Source organism: Lissotriton helveticus, chromosome 4_2, assembly GCF_964261635.1.
Source record: "Lissotriton helveticus chromosome 4_2, aLisHel1.1, whole genome shotgun sequence".
Classification (NCBI taxonomy): domain Eukaryota; kingdom Metazoa; phylum Chordata; class Amphibia; order Caudata; family Salamandridae; genus Lissotriton; species Lissotriton helveticus.
Genome location: NC_136064.1, coordinates 65,271,699 through 65,289,985, shown reverse-complemented (window position 1 = coordinate 65,289,985; position 18,287 = coordinate 65,271,699). Strand labels below are relative to the sequence as shown.

The 18,287-nt window shown below is 49.8% G+C and overlaps 1 protein-coding gene across 1 annotated transcript in view; it reads left to right on the top strand.

Annotated features, from left to right (window-relative positions):
• Nucleotides 1-18,016, top strand: part of LOC144752040 (relaxin receptor 1-like) — a 998,955-nt gene extending 980,939 nt beyond the window's left edge. The window contains exon 17 of the mRNA XM_078639991.1: nt 17,736-18,016. Within this exon, the coding sequence (XP_078496117.1) occupies nt 17,736-17,917 (182 nt within the window). The 3' untranslated portion in view covers nt 17,918-18,016. The remainder of the gene's footprint in view (nt 1-17,735) is intronic.
• The last annotated feature ends 271 nt before the right edge of the window (nt 18,017-18,287 follow it).

Below are 18,287 nucleotides of genomic sequence, written 5' to 3'. Positions count from 1 at the left end.
CCTTACACGTGACTGTGAACACCTGCTCCTCTGAGAGATCGAGTTCCTCCGGGGAGCAAGACCCCAATCTCCGGTCTGCAGTGCTGCCTGTCGATTGCTAGCCAGTTTCTTCTTAGTCTTGTGCTTTGCATCATGCCAACATTTTTGCAGTCCATCATTGTCCTCTTGACTTCTGCAATGGCGTTCACCTTGTTTACTATGGACTGCTATTTAGCATTTTTGGTCCCCAATCACACCTTGCGGCTGACGAAGAGCGGTGTTAATGCTCCGACACCTCCACAATCCGGATCTTATTCTCCTCCTGATTGAATCTGCATTTCCTCTTCCCCTTGGACTTTGGCTGGTCATCCTGGCTGTTGGTGGGGTCGGGGGGAGGGGTTTGTTATTCTGTGCTGAGCTTTGTCCTGGCTACTCCATTCTGCATTCAGGTTTTTTTCTTCTTAGCGGCGTATTTTTTAATTTTTTTTTTAAAACTCTTTTTTATTAATGCACACAAAAGAAATCATAAGACATACAATAAATACACTGGGTTGCATCTCAATTCACATTACAACTACTGGCGGCCTCCTAGTCAAAGAAATATGACAAAATATCAAAATACGGGTTCAGGGAATCTCCGACAGTGTTGGACCCTCCAGAGTGGCCAGAGGATTACAGATCTCACCCCTGTACCGATTCCATGGTCCCCAAATGTTGCCCCATTTCCTGGGTCTCCCTCTGGCCACATACACCGCCCGCTCTCTAAACATACGCCAGTCCAGATATTCCATCCATTTCCGAACTGTAGGTGGCTGATTCGCCCCCCACAGCTGAGCAATATTACTTTTGGCAACACCACAAGCCAACGTGGCCCACACTTTCCCGTGGGATGGGAGGTCAGTTAGCTCCCAAACATTCAGGAGACACCTCCGGGCCTCCAATCAAAGCTCACTCCCCACACCTACGGCACCTTGGCGTGGATACTTGACCAGTACCCCCGAATGTGAGCACAGTCCCATAAGATATGGAAAAACGTTCCGGTCTCGCCACAACCTCTCTTACATACATCACTCATTGCCAAACCCATTCACACCATACGCGGACCAGTAACATAACAGCGATGGAGGATCTTTAATTGAACCAAGCGGAGTCTCATTTGAATCGCAACAACCCTCGGGGAGGCCACAGACTCTCTCCAATCTTCATCATCTAGTACCAGGCCATCGGCGGTCCACTGATCTCCAAGACCCAGCAGGGGGTCACCCGTGTGATTAACCAATTTTCTATATATCAAGGAGATCATTTTGGTTGGGAGATGACCGTCCAACACTCGATCTTCCAATGGGGAGGCCTCCAGGACCTCCGCCTCCCGGGGGATACTGGCCAGTAGCACATGTCTGATCTGGAGGTAGTGAAACCTCTCATTCCCGTGCAGTTGATACCGTTCCTGCAACGTCTCGAACAGGAGGACTCCATCTTTACCCCAGAGATCGCCCACTCTGGAAATCCCGATGAGGTCCCATTTATCAAAGCCCTTAGACTTCCACAAGCCTCCCAATCGTTCAGAGTTCCAAAGAGGTGTAGCCAGAGTGACCCTTCCCTCCCACTTAAGGGAGCGATTGGCTTCATGCCAGACCTGAACGGCAACTGCAGTTGGCCCCACCAGAGGAAAACGCCCACGCCTAGCATACAGTGCCCTCGTAAACTCCCCACCGGGAACCTGGCCGCGGTCCATTGCGTAACCGGGATCAAGCGGCGAGCTATAGATCGCCTGGTTGACCGCCGTCAATTGCGACGCCCAATAATACTTACGGATGTTAGGCAAACCAATCCCCCCCGTCATAGCATGGCAACGTCAATTTCGTAAATGCAATTCTAGGCCTACCCTCCCAAAGAAGCTGTCTCTGGAGAGATTCAACCTCCCAGAAATAAGACGGGGGAACCGGGTCCAGAGTGTTTTGAAGTGCATATAGAAAACGAGGGAGAGCCATCACCTTGAACAGGACAGCACGACCGAGGAGGGAGAGGGGAAGCGATTTCCAGCGGGGCACATCACGTAGAAGCCGGACCAGTGGCGGCAACAAATTATTGGAGTATCGACTCTGCGGATCCAAGGATATAAAAACGGCAAGATATTTAAATCCGACCGTTTCCAGTCTGACCAGGCAGCCTGCAGGAACCTCAGGGTGATCCCCACTTAAAACAAAAAGGACCGACTTCGCCTAATTAATGGTGAAGCCGGAGTATTGACCAAACACCTTCAGGACATTCAAAAAGACTACAAGCGAAGTGCGTGGGGAAGTCAAATACAACAGAATATCATCAGCATAGAGCGAAATCTTGTCTTCCCACTCCGGCGTCCACTTAAGTCCCTTAATCGACCTGTTCCAATGGACCCAAGCTGCCAGTGGCTTGAGCGCCAAAGCGAACAACAGCGGGGAGAGAGGACATCCCTGCCTGGTGCCTCTCCCCAGCTCGAAGTCAGCAGATCTATGGTTATTGACAACCACTCGGGCCAGGAGAGCGGAATATCAAAAGCGGACCCAAGAGACAAATTCCAGGCCAAAGCCCATCTTGCCCAGAACGGCAAAAAGAAAGGGCCACTCCAATCTGTCAAATGCCATGGTAGCATCCAGGGACAAGAGAGCCGCCGGTTCATGTATATGCGATGCCCCTCCCAAAACCCCGTGCAACCTACGTAGGTTAAAAGCAGTATTCCGGCGGGGCATAAAACCTGACTGGTCCGGGTGAATCAGCATCGTACTGACCTTCACAAGTCTGGCCGACAATAATTTAGCCAAGATTTTGGGCTCAGCGTTCAGCAAGTAGATCGGCCGGTATGAAGAGCACTCCGTCTTCGGCTTACCTTCTTTATGCAGGACAATAATATTCGCTACACGCTGATCATAAGGAAGCCGACCCCTCTCCCTGCTCTCCACAAACATATCCCTTACAAATGGAGCCAACTTGTTCACGTTCACTTTGTACAATTCAACGGGAAACCCATTAGGGCCCGAAGCCTTACCCGAACGAACCCCTCTAATCGCCTGCGCCACTTCGTCATTCGTAAGCGGGGAGTCAAGGAATTCCCTATCCTCGTCCGAAAGAGCAGGCATCGGAATGTCTCGGATCATGTCCGCGTTCTCAGACTCCTAGTAATGACATTCGGCCGTATACACCTCCCTATAGTAACCAGCGAACGCATCTACAATCTCCTGTGGATCCATAATCCGAATCGCGCCAGCGGGCTGCAGTACCGGAACCAACCGCGACGCCCAATCCCCTTTCTCCAGCCAGGCAATCAACTTTCCGGCCTTATCCCCGTGTTCATACACCCTGCTCTGGGTCTCTGCCAGCTGTGACCTCGCTTTATCTCGAGCCAGGCTCCGATACTCATCCCTACGGAGGCGCAATCGATGCAGCCCCTCCGGCGTAGAAACTAGCGACATCTCCCGCTCCAGCGCAAGCAGCTCTGAATCCACCCTGTCAATCTCAGCCCGCCCTTCCTTCTTTTTCCCGGAGATATATGAAAGCAATTCCCCTCTAAGGACAGTTTTGTACGCCTCCCATAGGGAACACTTGGAGTCCACGTTCTCCTGGAAATATCGGTCAGCCACCCGCACAATCTCCTTCTTAGCCACTGGGTCCCGGAACCGCCATGCACTAATAGGAGCAATCCTAGCCACGTCCCGTCTGCCAAGGTCTAAGCTAGTCCAAACGGGCGAGTGATCCGAAACCCCCCTGGCCAAATGCCGGACCTCTCAGAGCCACGCAGCCTGAGCCGCGGGTACCAATACGTAGTCTATTCTGGAGAGAGACTTGTGAGCAGCCGAGACATGAGTGTATTGAGAATCACCAGGGTTCTTAAACCTCCAACCATCAACCAGACCAACCGTGTCCATGAAATCAGCCAACCACCTCTGTGACGGCAACAACTCCCGAGCCGGACACCTATCAACCATCTCATCCACAACTGCATTGAAGTCACCACCCACAATCAACAACCCAACAGGCAAAGTGAGAAAAATCTTACACAGATGATGGAATGTATCAATCTGAAGGGCCGGAGGGATATAGACAGACAGAAAGGTCACAGTTCTCCCCTCCCACAGCCCCGAGATGCCAGCATACCTGCCCCTGTTGTCCATCTAGGTGGCCTGTATGGCCAATGGGAAGGAGTTCTTGATCAAAATCCCGACCCCTCTTGACCCAGACGTGAAACCAGCATGCACAACCAACTTATAGCCCCCTCTATGGAGAGCCATGCACCGCTTGCCCATAAGGTTAGTTTCTTGTAGTAACACAACGTCTGGGGAATTCCTCCAGATCAACTGGCCAACCATACCCCTCTTAATCTTATCCCCCAGCCCATTCACATTCCAACTCAAGACAGAGATCCCAACCACCCCTTTAACGGAGGACAACACCGCTCCAAGAAAAAACAAAATATCTCGATAGCACCCAGTGTAACAAAAAAGGGACTCCAAAAATCCAAAAACAAACCCCAGACCCCCCCAACCCCCTGCCCTGCACCCCTGCTTACAGCTTACGCTCATCCCTAACTCGCAGTGTGCCTGTGGCCCCCCACTAAGCAACAAAATCTAAAAGTAGAATACAAAGGAGGGCCCACTACCCAGCCCACCAACCCCCCACCACCGACTCTCTGTGGAGAAACCTGCAATCAAAATAAGTGAACAACATCATAAATACAAATTTGCGGGCAATCCAAACTCCAGCCACCCGCAGAAACCCACCCCAATACAACTATCGATCGCCCCCTGCAGAACCCACGCCAAACCAAGTTATTGTTCCTCTGCTGCCCCCTGTTCGCAGGAATCCCGGTCAGGGCGCTGAACAGTCTCCAGCCAGTCCGCCGCCACATCAGGATTGTCGAAGAACCATGCCTTCTCGTCGATTTCCACTCAAAGACGGGCTGGGAACATCATGGCGTACCTCATGCCCCTGTCTCTCAGAAACTTCTTGATCGCGACGAACCTCTGCCACTGTTTCTGCACCGCCTCTGTAAAGTCCGGAAAGAACAAGAGCTTCGCATTTTTGAATTCCAGGGAGTCCGCCGAACGGGCCGCCTGCAGGATAGCGTCCCGGTCACGAAAGTTAAGCACACGGGCAATGATCAGTCTCGGGTTTGCCCCAACCCGGGGCTTGCCATCCGGTACTCTATGTGCCCGTTCCAATGTGAAGAACTTGCTGAGGCCCTTTGGTTTAAGGTGGTTGAGGATGAGGTTCTCCACAAAGAGGCCTGCCCCTCCGCCTTCTCCGGGACTCCCAAAATTCGAACGTTGTTTTGGCGGGCCCGCCCTTCGTATTCGTCCAGCCGCCGATCTCTGCTCTCCCTTGAGGACCTGAGGTCACGTACCTCCTGCTGCAGCTGATTGACGTCATCTATGAGGCTCATCGTCTTGACCTCCAAGGACTTAACCTTCTTATTAGCCTTGGAAAGGTCCGCCCGGATCAACCCATCTCTATAGAAACGGTGTCCAGCTTGGCATCAAGAGTCTCCATCTTCTGATCCAAAGACGTCTTGACCCCAGTGATAGCCGCCATAAGATCATTCAAGGTCGGATCCTCCCCTGCAGAGCGGTCGTCAGAGCCGCCTCCCGGACCCTTCTTAGGCTCCTGTGGCGATCCTTTGGGCAGAGTATATCTGTCCAGTTTGTTGGAATGAATCTGCCTGGCACCCCTGACGGTCCTAGAGGTCTGCTTCTCAGTCTCCGTTTTCGTCGCCATTTTGTCACGGCCAGGCCTCCGCCGATACAATCCAGGAGCAACCAATGCAGTATCCTGGTAGCAAGTGCAGTGACTGCCTCCCTCACTCCGCGTGGCCACAGTCCAGCACCCCGATCAATGCAGGCAAAGGTCAAGGTTCCCCGGGCTGAGCCTCGCCGGGCCCGGCAGTAAGCAACAATGCCCCACTCCGAGACCGGCAGCAAAGCAAGGGCCCTTGAACGATACTGGGCTGGCCAGGGCAGAAGGCACTCACAAGCGGGGCCCTTCCGCTATGTTTTTTTGGGGGGTTTTTTAAAGTTTTTTATCGTGCTAGACTCTGACATGGGATGTTCGGCCGACGAAAGTGATTTTTGTTTCCGCTAATTGGCCGTCTGTCACTTTTTTCATGCAAACGTGTATTTTTCTTATGACTTGAGGCTAGAGTTAGCGTCATTTATTCCTGACGCTAGCTGTTCCTATCACCACATAGCGCCGTATAATAAATACGGCACTAGCATGGCACTAAGGAATTGGCGTATGGCAGCGGTAAAAAAAATTATGCTAAGCAGCATCAAACCATCATAGCGTCAATCCTTGTAAATATGCCCCAAGGTGCGCTGGTATTCTTGAGTGCAGTGTCTGCTTTTGGAAGTATCATAGTAATTTAGGCCCAGATTTACTAAAATTTTGCTTTGGGGGCAGTGTTGCTGCACAGCCGCAATGCAAAATCCATTTTGCCATTTACTAAGCCACGCAAAGTCAATTTGTGGAGCTTTGCATGGCATAGTTAATACAAAGTAAATCAACACAGCACATAGCGCTGTCATGCGTTACTTTGTGTCAGGTAGGCGTGGAGCATGGGCATTCCCGCATGTATCGTGGCACAAACCCAGATTTACAAACACTTATAAACCTCGATTTGGGCTAAAATGTTGCATCTACCGAACAGAGGAGTAAAGAGGAAAAATACTTAATTTATCCTTAATGTTGCCTCTTTCTATGTGTGCATCAACGTATTCCTTCCTGTACAAAAAACAATCCTTCCTGTAAAGATGGCATCAGTGAAGCATGGCGCTTTTCTGCTCTCTCTCTTTCATAACGTGCAGCTACTTATCCTGCTGCGTTGCGTGAAATATTAGCAGATCTGCTCCGCAGCTTGTAGGAGCCGCGAGCCTTTCCCGCTGATGGCGCTGTGGAAGAGGTAGAGCGCTTCAAAGGCTGAGCACCTGGCTATTGGGAACTAGTTATTGCCCTATCACAGGTGTTATGTGTTCCCCTCATTTTTGCTCCTTTGTAGTTTTCTTAGCAAGAGTTTGGAAGCCAGGTGCAGGGAATTTGCATAATCCACCTGAGACATTCAAGTTTGAGAATGGCCCGTGGTTTCCTAAGGTTCCTCAGGTGGTGGGAAATGCATTGCAGTGCTGCATCATGCAGAACGTGTGTATTGTGACTTCATTGATATGTTGCGGATATCATCAGACCAGCGATTCTAAACATTGCGAATATGTCAATCACTACAGGGAGAGTACCAGAAACTTGGAAATGTGACAGGGCTTTGTTGAAAAAACCCAACCTCGACCCAGAAAAAATGACCAACTACCGCCCCATCTCACTCCTCCCCTGGGTAAGCAAGCTGCTTGAGAAACACATTAACACCAGCCTTATGCTCTATCTGGAAGCTAATCATCTGCTCCATGACTCTCAAGCTGGCTTTCGCCCAAAATTGGGGACAGAGGCGGCACTATTGACTGTCACAGAACTAGCCCGTAAGCACATGGATCAAGGCGGCACCACAGCAATCATGCTGCTGGACCTAAGTGCCGCCTTTGATACCGTAAACAGTAACATCCTTATCTCCTGCCTAAAACAGCTCGGAGTGACGGGAAGCGCTATCTCATGGTTACAGTCTTTCTTAGGAAACCGCACTTTCCAGGTGGTGGAGGGTGACACTCACTCTAAAACTTGGCCTCTCAACCAAGGTGTGCCCCAGGGATCCTCCCTGAGCCCCACACTTTTTAACGTTTACATGCAGCCATTAGCAGAGGTCGTCCACCCATTTGGTTTTGAAATCATAACCTACGCTGATGACACCCAGCTTGTGGTGGCCCTGAATCAGCCAGGAAGCACCCCCTCCAACCTGAATAGCTGCTTAGTAGCAGTTACAAAATGGATGGCCTCTTCAGATTTAAAACTTAACGGGGACAAAACAGAACTGATGTTCCTGGGGAACACAGCCGGCCCCAGACCGACCCTAGAATGGCCACCCTGCATGGGCCCCCCCCCCCAGAGCCAAAAAAGCGAATCAAAAGCTTGGGCATGTGGTTGAATGATACCCTAAGCTTTAAGGTGACCGTCCTGTCCTCGGCAGAAGCGGTCGCTCCCCTCACCTCCTCCTCATTTGGTATTGTGGCGTAGCGCTTCTGATTCTGCCAAATATCTTTCCAAGCGCTAGCCTCTGTCTATTCATTTGCGCACTGCTAGGCTCGATATTGCTTTACTGATTAGCGATTGCTGAGAGCATTTCTCGTTTTGCATTCCGAGTTCGCTTGCGCACTGCTGGGCATTGTGTTACTTCACTGATTATTGACTGCTGAGTGCATTTTACGTTTTGCATTTCGAGTTCTTTTGCGCACTGCTGGGCTTTGTATTGCTTTGCTGGTTGCTAATTGTTGAGTGATTTTTGCCTCGCCTGCCTGTCGGTACAATTTCATTGCTGTGTGCATTTTACTTAAACTGCTGCCAAATTTCATAGCGCTTTTAACTGCACTAGTTCTCCCCCATAGCGCTCCTTTTTGCCCAATCTCGCCCTGCATCGCAGCATTTGTTGTTATTGTTGTGGCAATTTTGTTTTGTTGTGCCTTCCCACACCGTCACTCCACCTCGCTCCCGCCTCCCAGCTGCCCCTCCCAAGCTCCGCCCCCCTCCACTACCCATTATAGACAGATGGACCTACGCGCAGCGTCCACGCGCTGCGGCCGCGCCGAAGGTGCGCCAAAGGTAAGCCCGTCTACGCCCGTCCGCGCCCAACACCAGACCCCCTGGTTCCCGCACCCCCCCTCCTCCCGCATCACGTACGACGCCTCTACCCTCTCAGCCCTTAACCCCGGCCGACCACCAACCTGTTACCAAGCTGCACCCGGCCTCACCCATGGACCTTTCACCTGCAATTCCTGCAAGTTTGCCTGCATTAGGACCCTCACCAAACCCACCAACATCAAACAGAATGCCGACACCAACCATCTGAAATGCATCCTACTCAACACCCGCTCAGTCCACAGTCACGCCGTCCAACTTTGGGATCTACTCGACTCTACATCACCGGACGTCGCTTTCCTCACAGACACCTGGATGAACTCCTCTTCAACACCCGACATCGCCATAGCCATCCCTGACGGCTACAAGATTATCCGTAAGGACCGAACCAACCAAATAGGAGGAGGCATTGCCATTGTTCATAAAAACACCCTTCGCATCTCGACCAGTTCCGATGACATCCTCACAACCTCCGAATACCTCTACTTCCAGATCCACATCAACCCCAAGACTACACTCAGAGGTACCCTCATCTACAGATCACCCGGACCCCGCACACAATTCAGCGAAGACACGCCCTCCCCTCCGAGGACTACATCCTACTAGGCGACCTCAACTTCCACCTAGATAAAAACAACGACAGAAACACCATCACCCTATTAGATAACCTCGCTAATCTTGGACTCAAACAACTTGTTAACACCCCCACCCACTGTGCCGGACACACACTCGATCCAATCTTTACATCCAGCAAATACGTCTCCTTCAACCACACCACAGCTCTCCATTGGACAGACCACAGCTGCGTGCACTTCAACTACAAAAAGACTACGTCCCAAAACCAGCTTCAACAAATTCCCCGCAGGAACTGGAACAAAATCACCACTGAGCAACTTTTCACATCGCTCCACCAATACCCTCCTACCTATTCATCAGACCCAAACCAAACAGCTACCAACCTTGCACAATGGATCACCCGCAGCGCTGACGAGTTAGCACCTCTGAAAAACAACCCTACCAAGTTACACCTCAAGAAAGCCCCCTGGTTCAATGATGAGCTTAAGAAATCCAAGAAGACATGCCGCATCCTCGAGAAAGCCTGGAAAAGAAACCCATCCACCGGAAACCTAGCCACTTTCAAGAACGCCACCCGTAAACACCATCAACCAATACGCTCCACTAAGAAATCAGCACTCAAAGATCGACTCGACAACAACGCCCACAGCAGTAAGGAACTGTTCAACATAGTAAAAGAATTCACTAACCCATTAGCCGGCACCAATGACATCACTCCCTCCCAGCACCTCTGAGACTCCCTAGCTTCATTCTTCCACAACAAAATCGCCGACATACACAACAGCTTCACAAAACAACCGGATGACCGATCCACCCCACTCACCTCAGAACCTAATCTCCCCCCTAACAACCTTTGTACCTGGAAACCAGTCACCACTGAAGACACCATCCGCCTGATGAACTCCATCCACTCAGGATCCCCAACCGACGCTTGTCCCCACCACATCTTCAACAAAGCAGACTCCATCATCGCTCCCCACCTTCGCGACATCATCAATAGTTCCTTCAACTCTGCCACTTTCCCGGAAAGCTGGAAACACACCGAACTCAGCGCCCTCCTGAAGAAACCCACAGCAGACCCCAATGAACTTAAAAACTACCGCCCTATCTCGCTCCTCCCATTCCCAGCCAAAGTCATCGAGAAAGCTGTCAACAGTCAACTCGCCGCCTTCCTCGAATCCAACAAATCCCTCGACATATCACAATCCGGATTCCGAGCCAAACACAGCACCGAGACCGCCCTCATCGCAGCAATAGACAACATCAGTAAACTATTGGACAATGGTGAAACAGCTGCCCTCATCCTACTTGACCTCTCCGCAGCCTTCGATGCAGTCTGTCATAATACCCTCATACACCGCCTCAGAAACATCGGAATTCAAGGGAAAGCACTGGACTGGATCATCTCATTCCTCGCAGGAAGAACCCAGAGAGTCCGCCTCCCCCCTTTTAGATCAGAAGCCACCGAAGTCATCTGCGGCGTACTACAAGGATCTTCACTCAGTCCCACACTCTTCAACGTATACATGAGCCCCCTCGCATCCATCATTCGCAAACACAACCTCAACATCATCTTCTACGCAGACGACACCCAGCTGATCCTCTCCCTCACCAAAGACTCAAACACCGCCAAAATCAATCTACACGAAGGGATGAAAGAAGTGGCCGAATGGATGGAGACCAGTCGCCTTAAACTGAACTCGGACAAAACGGAAGTCCTCATATTAGGATCATCCCCCTCCGCTTGGGATGACTCATGGTGGCCGCCGGCTCTGGGAAACGCCCCCAAACCTACGGACCACGCACGTAATCTGGGCTTCATCCTAGACTCCTCCCTCTCGATGACCAGACAAGTCAACGCAGTCTCCTCCTCATGCTTCAACATCCTACGCAGTAATTGCAAACACAACAGTGATGGACAGAATGTGGATCAATGTCACACATTCACCCCAGTCCAAAGATCTGGGCCCAAATCCATCGTTTTTCCACTCCACACCACCCTGGGTTAGACAATGGCGATATGCAAATCAGCGCTGACCCTGTGCCCCATGGGAACAGTCCAGTCCGAACTACAAAAGCCATGTCCTTCCCAGAACGGAATCAAGCATCCGAGGACCGGCCCGGTTTCGAGGAAACACCTCTCATCAGCCCGGCTAGCTTGACTCCAGTGGTGTGGAGTGCCTGGGACTCACGTCTGAGCATCCCCAGTACACTTAGAGCGGTAATTGCAAACACACACATTCACCCCAGTCCAAAGATCTGGGCCCAAATCCATCGTTTTTCCACTCCACACCACCCTGGGTTAGACAATGGCGATATGCAAATCAGCGCTGACCCTGTGCCCCATGGGAACAGTCCAGTCCGAACTACAAAAGCCATGTCCTCGGATGCTTGTTTCCGTTCTGGGAAGGACATGGCTTTTGTAGTTCGGACTGGACTGTTCCCATGTGGAGTGGAAAAACGATGGATTTGGGCCCAGATCTTTTGACTGGGGTGAATGTGTGACATTGATCCACATTCTGTCCATCATTGTTGTTTTTGCAGTAACCGCTCTAAGTGTACTGGGGATGCTCAGACGTGAGTCCCAGGCACTCCACACCACTGGACGCAAGCTAGCCGGGCTGATGAGAGGTGTTACCTCGAAACCGGGCCGGTCCTCGGATGCTTGTTTCCGTTCTGGGAAGGACATGGCTTTTGTAGTTCGGACTGGACTGTTCCCATGGGGCACAGGGTCAGCGCTGATTTGCATATCGCCATTGTCTAACCCAGGGTGGTGTGGAGTGGAAAAACGATGGATTTGGGCCCAGATCTTTTGACTGGGGTGAATGCGTGACATTGATCCACATTCTGTCCATCATTGTTGTTTTTGCAGTAACCGCTCTAAGTGTACTGGGGATGCTCAGACGTGAGTCCCAGGCACTCCACACCACTGGACGCAAGCTAGCCGGGCTGATGAGAGGTGTTACCTCGAAACCGGGCCGGTCCTCGGATGCTTGTTTCCGTTCTGGGAAGGACATGGCTTTTGTAGTTCGGACTGGACTGTTCCCATGGGGCACAGGGTCAGCGCTGATTTGCATATCGCCATTGTCTAACCCAGGGTGGTGTGGAGTGGAAAAACGATGGATTTGGGCCCAGATCTTTTGACTGGGGTGAATGTGTGACATTGATCCACATTCTGTCCATCATTGTTGTTTTTGCAGTAACCGCTCTAAGTGTACTGGGGATGCTCAGACGTGAGTCTCAGGCACTCCACACCACTGGACGCAAGCTAGCCGGGCTGATGAGAGGTGTTACCTCGAAACCGGGCCGGTCCTCGGATGCTTGTTTCCGTTCTGGGAAGGACATGGCTTTTGTAGTTCGGACTGGACTGTTCCCATGGGGCACAGGGTCAGCGCTGATTTGCATATCGCCATTGTCTAACCCAGGGTGGTGTGGAGTGGAAAAACGATGGATTTGGGCCCAGATCTTTTGACTGGGGTGAATGTGTGACATTGATCCACATTCTGTCCATCATTGTTGTTTTTGCAGTAACCGCTCTAAGTGTACTGGGGATGCTCAGACGTGAGTCCCAGGCACTCCACACCACTGGACGCAAGCTAGCCGGGCTGATGAGAGGTGTTACCTCGAAACCGGGCCGGTCCTCGGATGCTTGTTTCCGTTCTGGGAAGGACATGGCTTTTGTAGTTCGGACTGGACTGTTCCCATGGGGCACAGGGTCAGCGCTGATTTGCATATCGCCATTGTCTAACCCAGGGTGGTGTGGAGTGGAAAAACGATGGATTTGGGCCCAGATCTTTTGACTGGGGTGAATGTGTGACATTGATCCACATTCTGTCCATCATTGTTGTTTTTGCAGTAACCGCTCTAAGTGTACTGGGGATGCTCAGACGTGAGTCCCAGGCACTCCACACCACTGGACGCAAGCTAGCCGGGCTGATGAGAGGTGTTACCTCGAAACCGGGCCGGTCCTCGGATGCTTGTTTCCGTTCTGGGAAGGACATGGCTTTTGTAGTTCGGACTGGACTGTTCCCATGGGGCACAGGGTCAGCGCTGATTTGCATATCGCCATTGTCTAACCCAGGGTGGTGTGGAGTGGAAAAACGATGGATTTGGGCCCAGATCTTTTGACTGGGGTGAATGTGTGACATTGATCCACATTCTGTCCATCATTGTTGTTTTTGCAGTATCAACATCCTACGCATGCTCAGAAAAATCTTCCGATGGATCCCCATCGAAACAAGAAAAACAGTAACCCACGCACTGGTCACTAGCAGACTAGACTACGGAAACACCCTTTATGCCGGAACCACAGCCAAACTACAGAAAAAACTCCAACGTATCCAAAATGCATCTGCCATAATCATTCTAGACGTCCCCCGCAGAGCTCACATCTCCAGTCATCTGAAAGACCTCCACTGGCTCCCTGTCAACAAAAGAATTACGTTCCGTCTCCTCACCCATGCACACAAAGCACTATACGATCTAGGACCCGAATCCCTCAACACACGCCTTTCCTTCTACACCCCCACCCGCAAACTCCGTTCTTCCAACCAAGCACTAGCCGCTATACCACGCATCCACAGGTCCACCATGGGGGGAAGATCTTTCTCCTACCTTGCGGCCAAAACCTGGAACTCCCTCCCCACCCATCTCCACCTTACTCAAAACCACCTCTCCTTCAGAAAACAACTCAAAACCTGGATATTTGATACATAACCCCCCACCTCCCTCAAGCGCCTTGAGACCCTCTGGGTGAGTAGTGCGCTATATAAATGCCAAACTTGAACTTGAACTTGAACTTAACCAGCAAGCCACAACACTCTCCGCCACTTGCTTCGGGTTGATGCAAATGTTGCGGAAAGTCCTACCACTCCTCCCTTTTCAGGCCCGCAGGATAATGGTCCAGGTCATCATCCTGTCCCGTCTTGATTACAGGAATGCTCTGTATTTGGGTGCACCGACCAGCACACTTAAAAAGCTGCAAGTCACTCAGAATGCAGCAGCACGCCTTCTTGTCGGCCTGACCCGTAGACACTCGGGTAGTGCTGCCCTGAGGAATTTACACTGGCTGCCCATCCAGGCCAGGGTAAAATTCAAGGCTATGTGCATAATGCACAAGGCCATGTGGAAAAACGCCCCCGCAATGATCTGCTCCCTAGCCACCCCTTACCATCCTCAAAGATCACTGCGTTCCAGCATGGCCTGTCTGGCAACAACACACAAGATCAAATGGGCCAGGTGGGGCGGACGCTCCTTCTCCCTGAATGCTGCCACGGCTTGGAACTCTTTACCCTCCACGCTTCGCAGCGAGCCCAATCATCTAAAATTCCGCAAAAACCTTAAAACCTTCCTCTTCTCTAAGTAAGTCAGTAGACTCCCCGAGACACGCATCTACGGGGCCTCCGGGTAGTAACGCGCTTTATAAAACTCACTTTCATTTCATTTCATTTCATTGACATCTGTGATTATGGGACAGACCAGCGTCAAAGGACAATCCTGCGCAATAGTTCTATTGTCCTGCCATAATTCAGGGGCACTTAAGGCCTCTCGGTTTGTTTAGGTTTTTTTGTGCCTTTTTTTGAGGTGGTGCCGGCATCCCACTGGCCCAAACCACCGTACCCAGGTCAGACCTCCAGAAACTGGTACATGCATTGTGAGTTGATAACAATTTCTGCTCAGGACAGCGAGAAACCAAAGAGTCCCTCTGTGAGGTGCTTCCAGAGTCAATCTGCTCGGTGCCCACAGGGGGGCAGGCTTGTTTCATAAAAAGAATGTTACTTCATGGCTAGCGCTGCTTTTTAGGTTGTATACCTGCAGCTACACAACTGACCACACGATGGCAGACTAGTTCCATATAACAAAAGAATAATTCTTTCGTTAATGTAGTTAACTTTGTACGTAAATCAACTGAATTTACAGCCTTATTTTTTGTTCACAATTGGCATACATGCCAACATTTTAGGACAGGGACGAGGGAGATTTAAAATGAAAAAAAGGGAGAATGAAAATTCCCCATTGACTTCTATTGTAGAAAATGCAATTTCAGATGGGAGACAACTAAAATAAACCAATTTTTGGCTTGAAAAATCGGTAGTTTCCCTCCTGAATCGGGTCTATTGGCATGTATGAATTGGGAAAATGAGGCTCCTTCTACTGAAGCGAGTATCACAACCAACAACAAAGTGCTCAGAGAGAAAGACGCAGTTCGTGTTTGTGGTACATAAATGCTTCTTCGCTGTCTCACTCTTGCCATGTTTTGCCTTTGGTAGAAGAGAAATTGATTAACTTTATTTGGAAGTGCTAAAGGAGGTTACAGCGAGGTGGGATATATAACCTCCCAGAAGGCAGCTGAATAAATGTCATATGCTGATCCTGTTCTCCAACCAGCATTTCCATTGAGATGCAGACATATTACGTTTCGCTATTAAACTTTCATGCGCTGTGCATAGCATTCACATAAGATACAAAAATGGATAAAAACCAGTTCACTGCATGCGTCTAAAAGTATCTTTTATGCATCTCTGTTAGCAGAAATTTTGCAATCTTAAAAGTACTCTTGTGTCCTGAATATAAATGCCATCTCCTGCCTTTGTGTTCTCAACCATGCTCTTCTTACAATTGGCTTTAAGACTGTTCAGTTTAAGGGGTATATTTACAAGTGCAAAGCGTGTAGTTAAGCCAAGAAAGCGAATGACACGCTTCATCACTTTAAAAATGCAGGGCTGCACCATATTTACTAGAATATGGTGCAGCTCTGCGTATCACCCTGCACTAGTGCTAACTTTAGCTGCCAGGCACCAACACAGGCGCCCTTGCACCGTAGTGCACGGTTGCCTGTGTTGAGGGGTAAGATTGTTTATAAGCAGGCAGGTTACCCTTCCTGCACATAAACTCTCATTAAATGCTGTTTTGTAACTTCTATGTGTACTGCTTGATGCAGCACACAAGGAAGTTGCAAAACAGCATTTTTTTTTTTAAATGATTGGTTATATGCAGGAAGGGGCACCTTCCTTCACATAATCAATCATTGGCGTTTTGCTGTTTCCATGTTTGTGTTGCACAACGCAGCACACATGGAAACAGCAAAAACAAAGAGAAATCTAGTATTTCTCCTTGTTTTCGCATGGTTTCTGACCAGGGTTTGCCTGGTCTTATTTATTGTGCTGCTTCCTATGTATGCCACCCTTGTTCATAGTGGACAGCGTCAAAATAAATGGGTGTTGCAGTGGAATGCCCACCACAACATCCATTGCCCGCCCCTTTCACGCTAAGTGTACCATGAACGGGGGCTTTATTTCCTAAGGCAGCATCAAGCCACTTAACGTGGCTTAATGCCGCCTTGTATAGAAGGCGTAGCCCCTATAAATATGCCCCTAAGTTCGGTGAGGTGTAACACAGACATTCCTCTGCAGCGCCAGGCTGACTCAATGAAGTACAATGGGGTCCTAATAACATAGAGATGCAGGCTGGGGTATCAATGACAACTATGAGTCAGCCAATGTTAAAATTGCAGACAAGTGGAGTGATGGGTACATCTCCACTGTCTCTTGAGACTCAGAGTTCCCTCATGAAGATGTTTGTGGTCCCAAGGTTCTAGGTCTGTTTCTCAATATTCCACACCCAGTAGTGTTCCATTTGTCTGCTAAACTTAGAAGCCTAAATGTTAAAACTGGCGCAGACTAGGAAACAGCCCCATATCAAATGGTAAATTCTCCCTTTTAAGCCGGATAGATTCACAGCACCTAAATTGGAAGTGTATTCTTTCTGAAGCAAGTTATGGTTACTCTACTGCAAGGATGTCTGTTCCAGATAACTTTTTGATTGAAAGCTTTTATCCTTTCAACTTTTGGTTCAATATTGGAAATGCCCTGACCCGGTCTGCAAGTACACCTCAGAGTTGTACATGAGCATATGACCTTCAGATGACCTTCAAATTGTTTCTATCTGCTATGAGTCCACACCTTCTCATCCATCTCCATGGCCACCAGTAATTGTGGAATGTGAGCATTATATGTTGTTATGCTTTACGGATAGGTAAGATATGGTGCAAAAACTCATACAAAATCAAAATGGAATTTTTGCATTGGTTCATTTGCAAGAAAAAAACCTGTTAGCTCCTGAGACAGTACATTAAAGTATAAACAGAGGTCCTTTTCCATTCAGTTCACACCTATTTTCTATTTTTGTATGTAAAGACTTGCTTTGCCTTGCGTTATTCCAGATTTATTAAGCCTTGCAGAGCCACACAAGGTGTCTTTTTTCGTGGCTTAGTAAATCTCAAAGAACCCCGTGTATTGCCGTGTGTGATGCAAAGGCAATGCAAGGGCTTCATCAATCTGAGCCAAGGTTTGTAACAGATCATGTATGTTCACTACATATCAAGAAGCAAGGTTACAACTCATGCTTTCTTCTTGTTGCAGTTACCATCACCTCTTGGGTGGTCATTTTCATTCTTCCCATCAACAGTGCCCTGAACCCCATCCTCTACACCGTGACCACAGCGTCCTTCCAGGAGAGGCTCAAGCAGTGCCTGAAGATGAAACAGCAGCAGCTGCAGGAAAGCTTCACTCTTGTCTCCACACAGATGACCAACACAGCTTGACTGGCGCCTCGCCTTCGGCCACGGCCACTCGACATTGAGCCACCACCTTGCACAAACAGTTGCCTGGGCTCTGTCTGCTCAACTGGACCTCTGTGGTTGGACAACTTACCAAACATGACATTGTTATTTCTGATATGTTCTCATCTTAAGCTCAGGCAGGGGTGGGAGAAGAAGGTGGTGGCATCAGTGAGTGCCAAGACCTGGGTCAAACAACACAGCATGAGGTGAGGCAAGGGGCACTGCTGAAAAACAAGTGCACAGCCGACCAGATCCCATCTTGGAAACCCAAAAGGGAGGTAAAGGGCCGGGCATACTTCCTTGTGGACATGCTGGACTTGCACTGTTGTGACAGTGAAGCACCTAAGCAGAA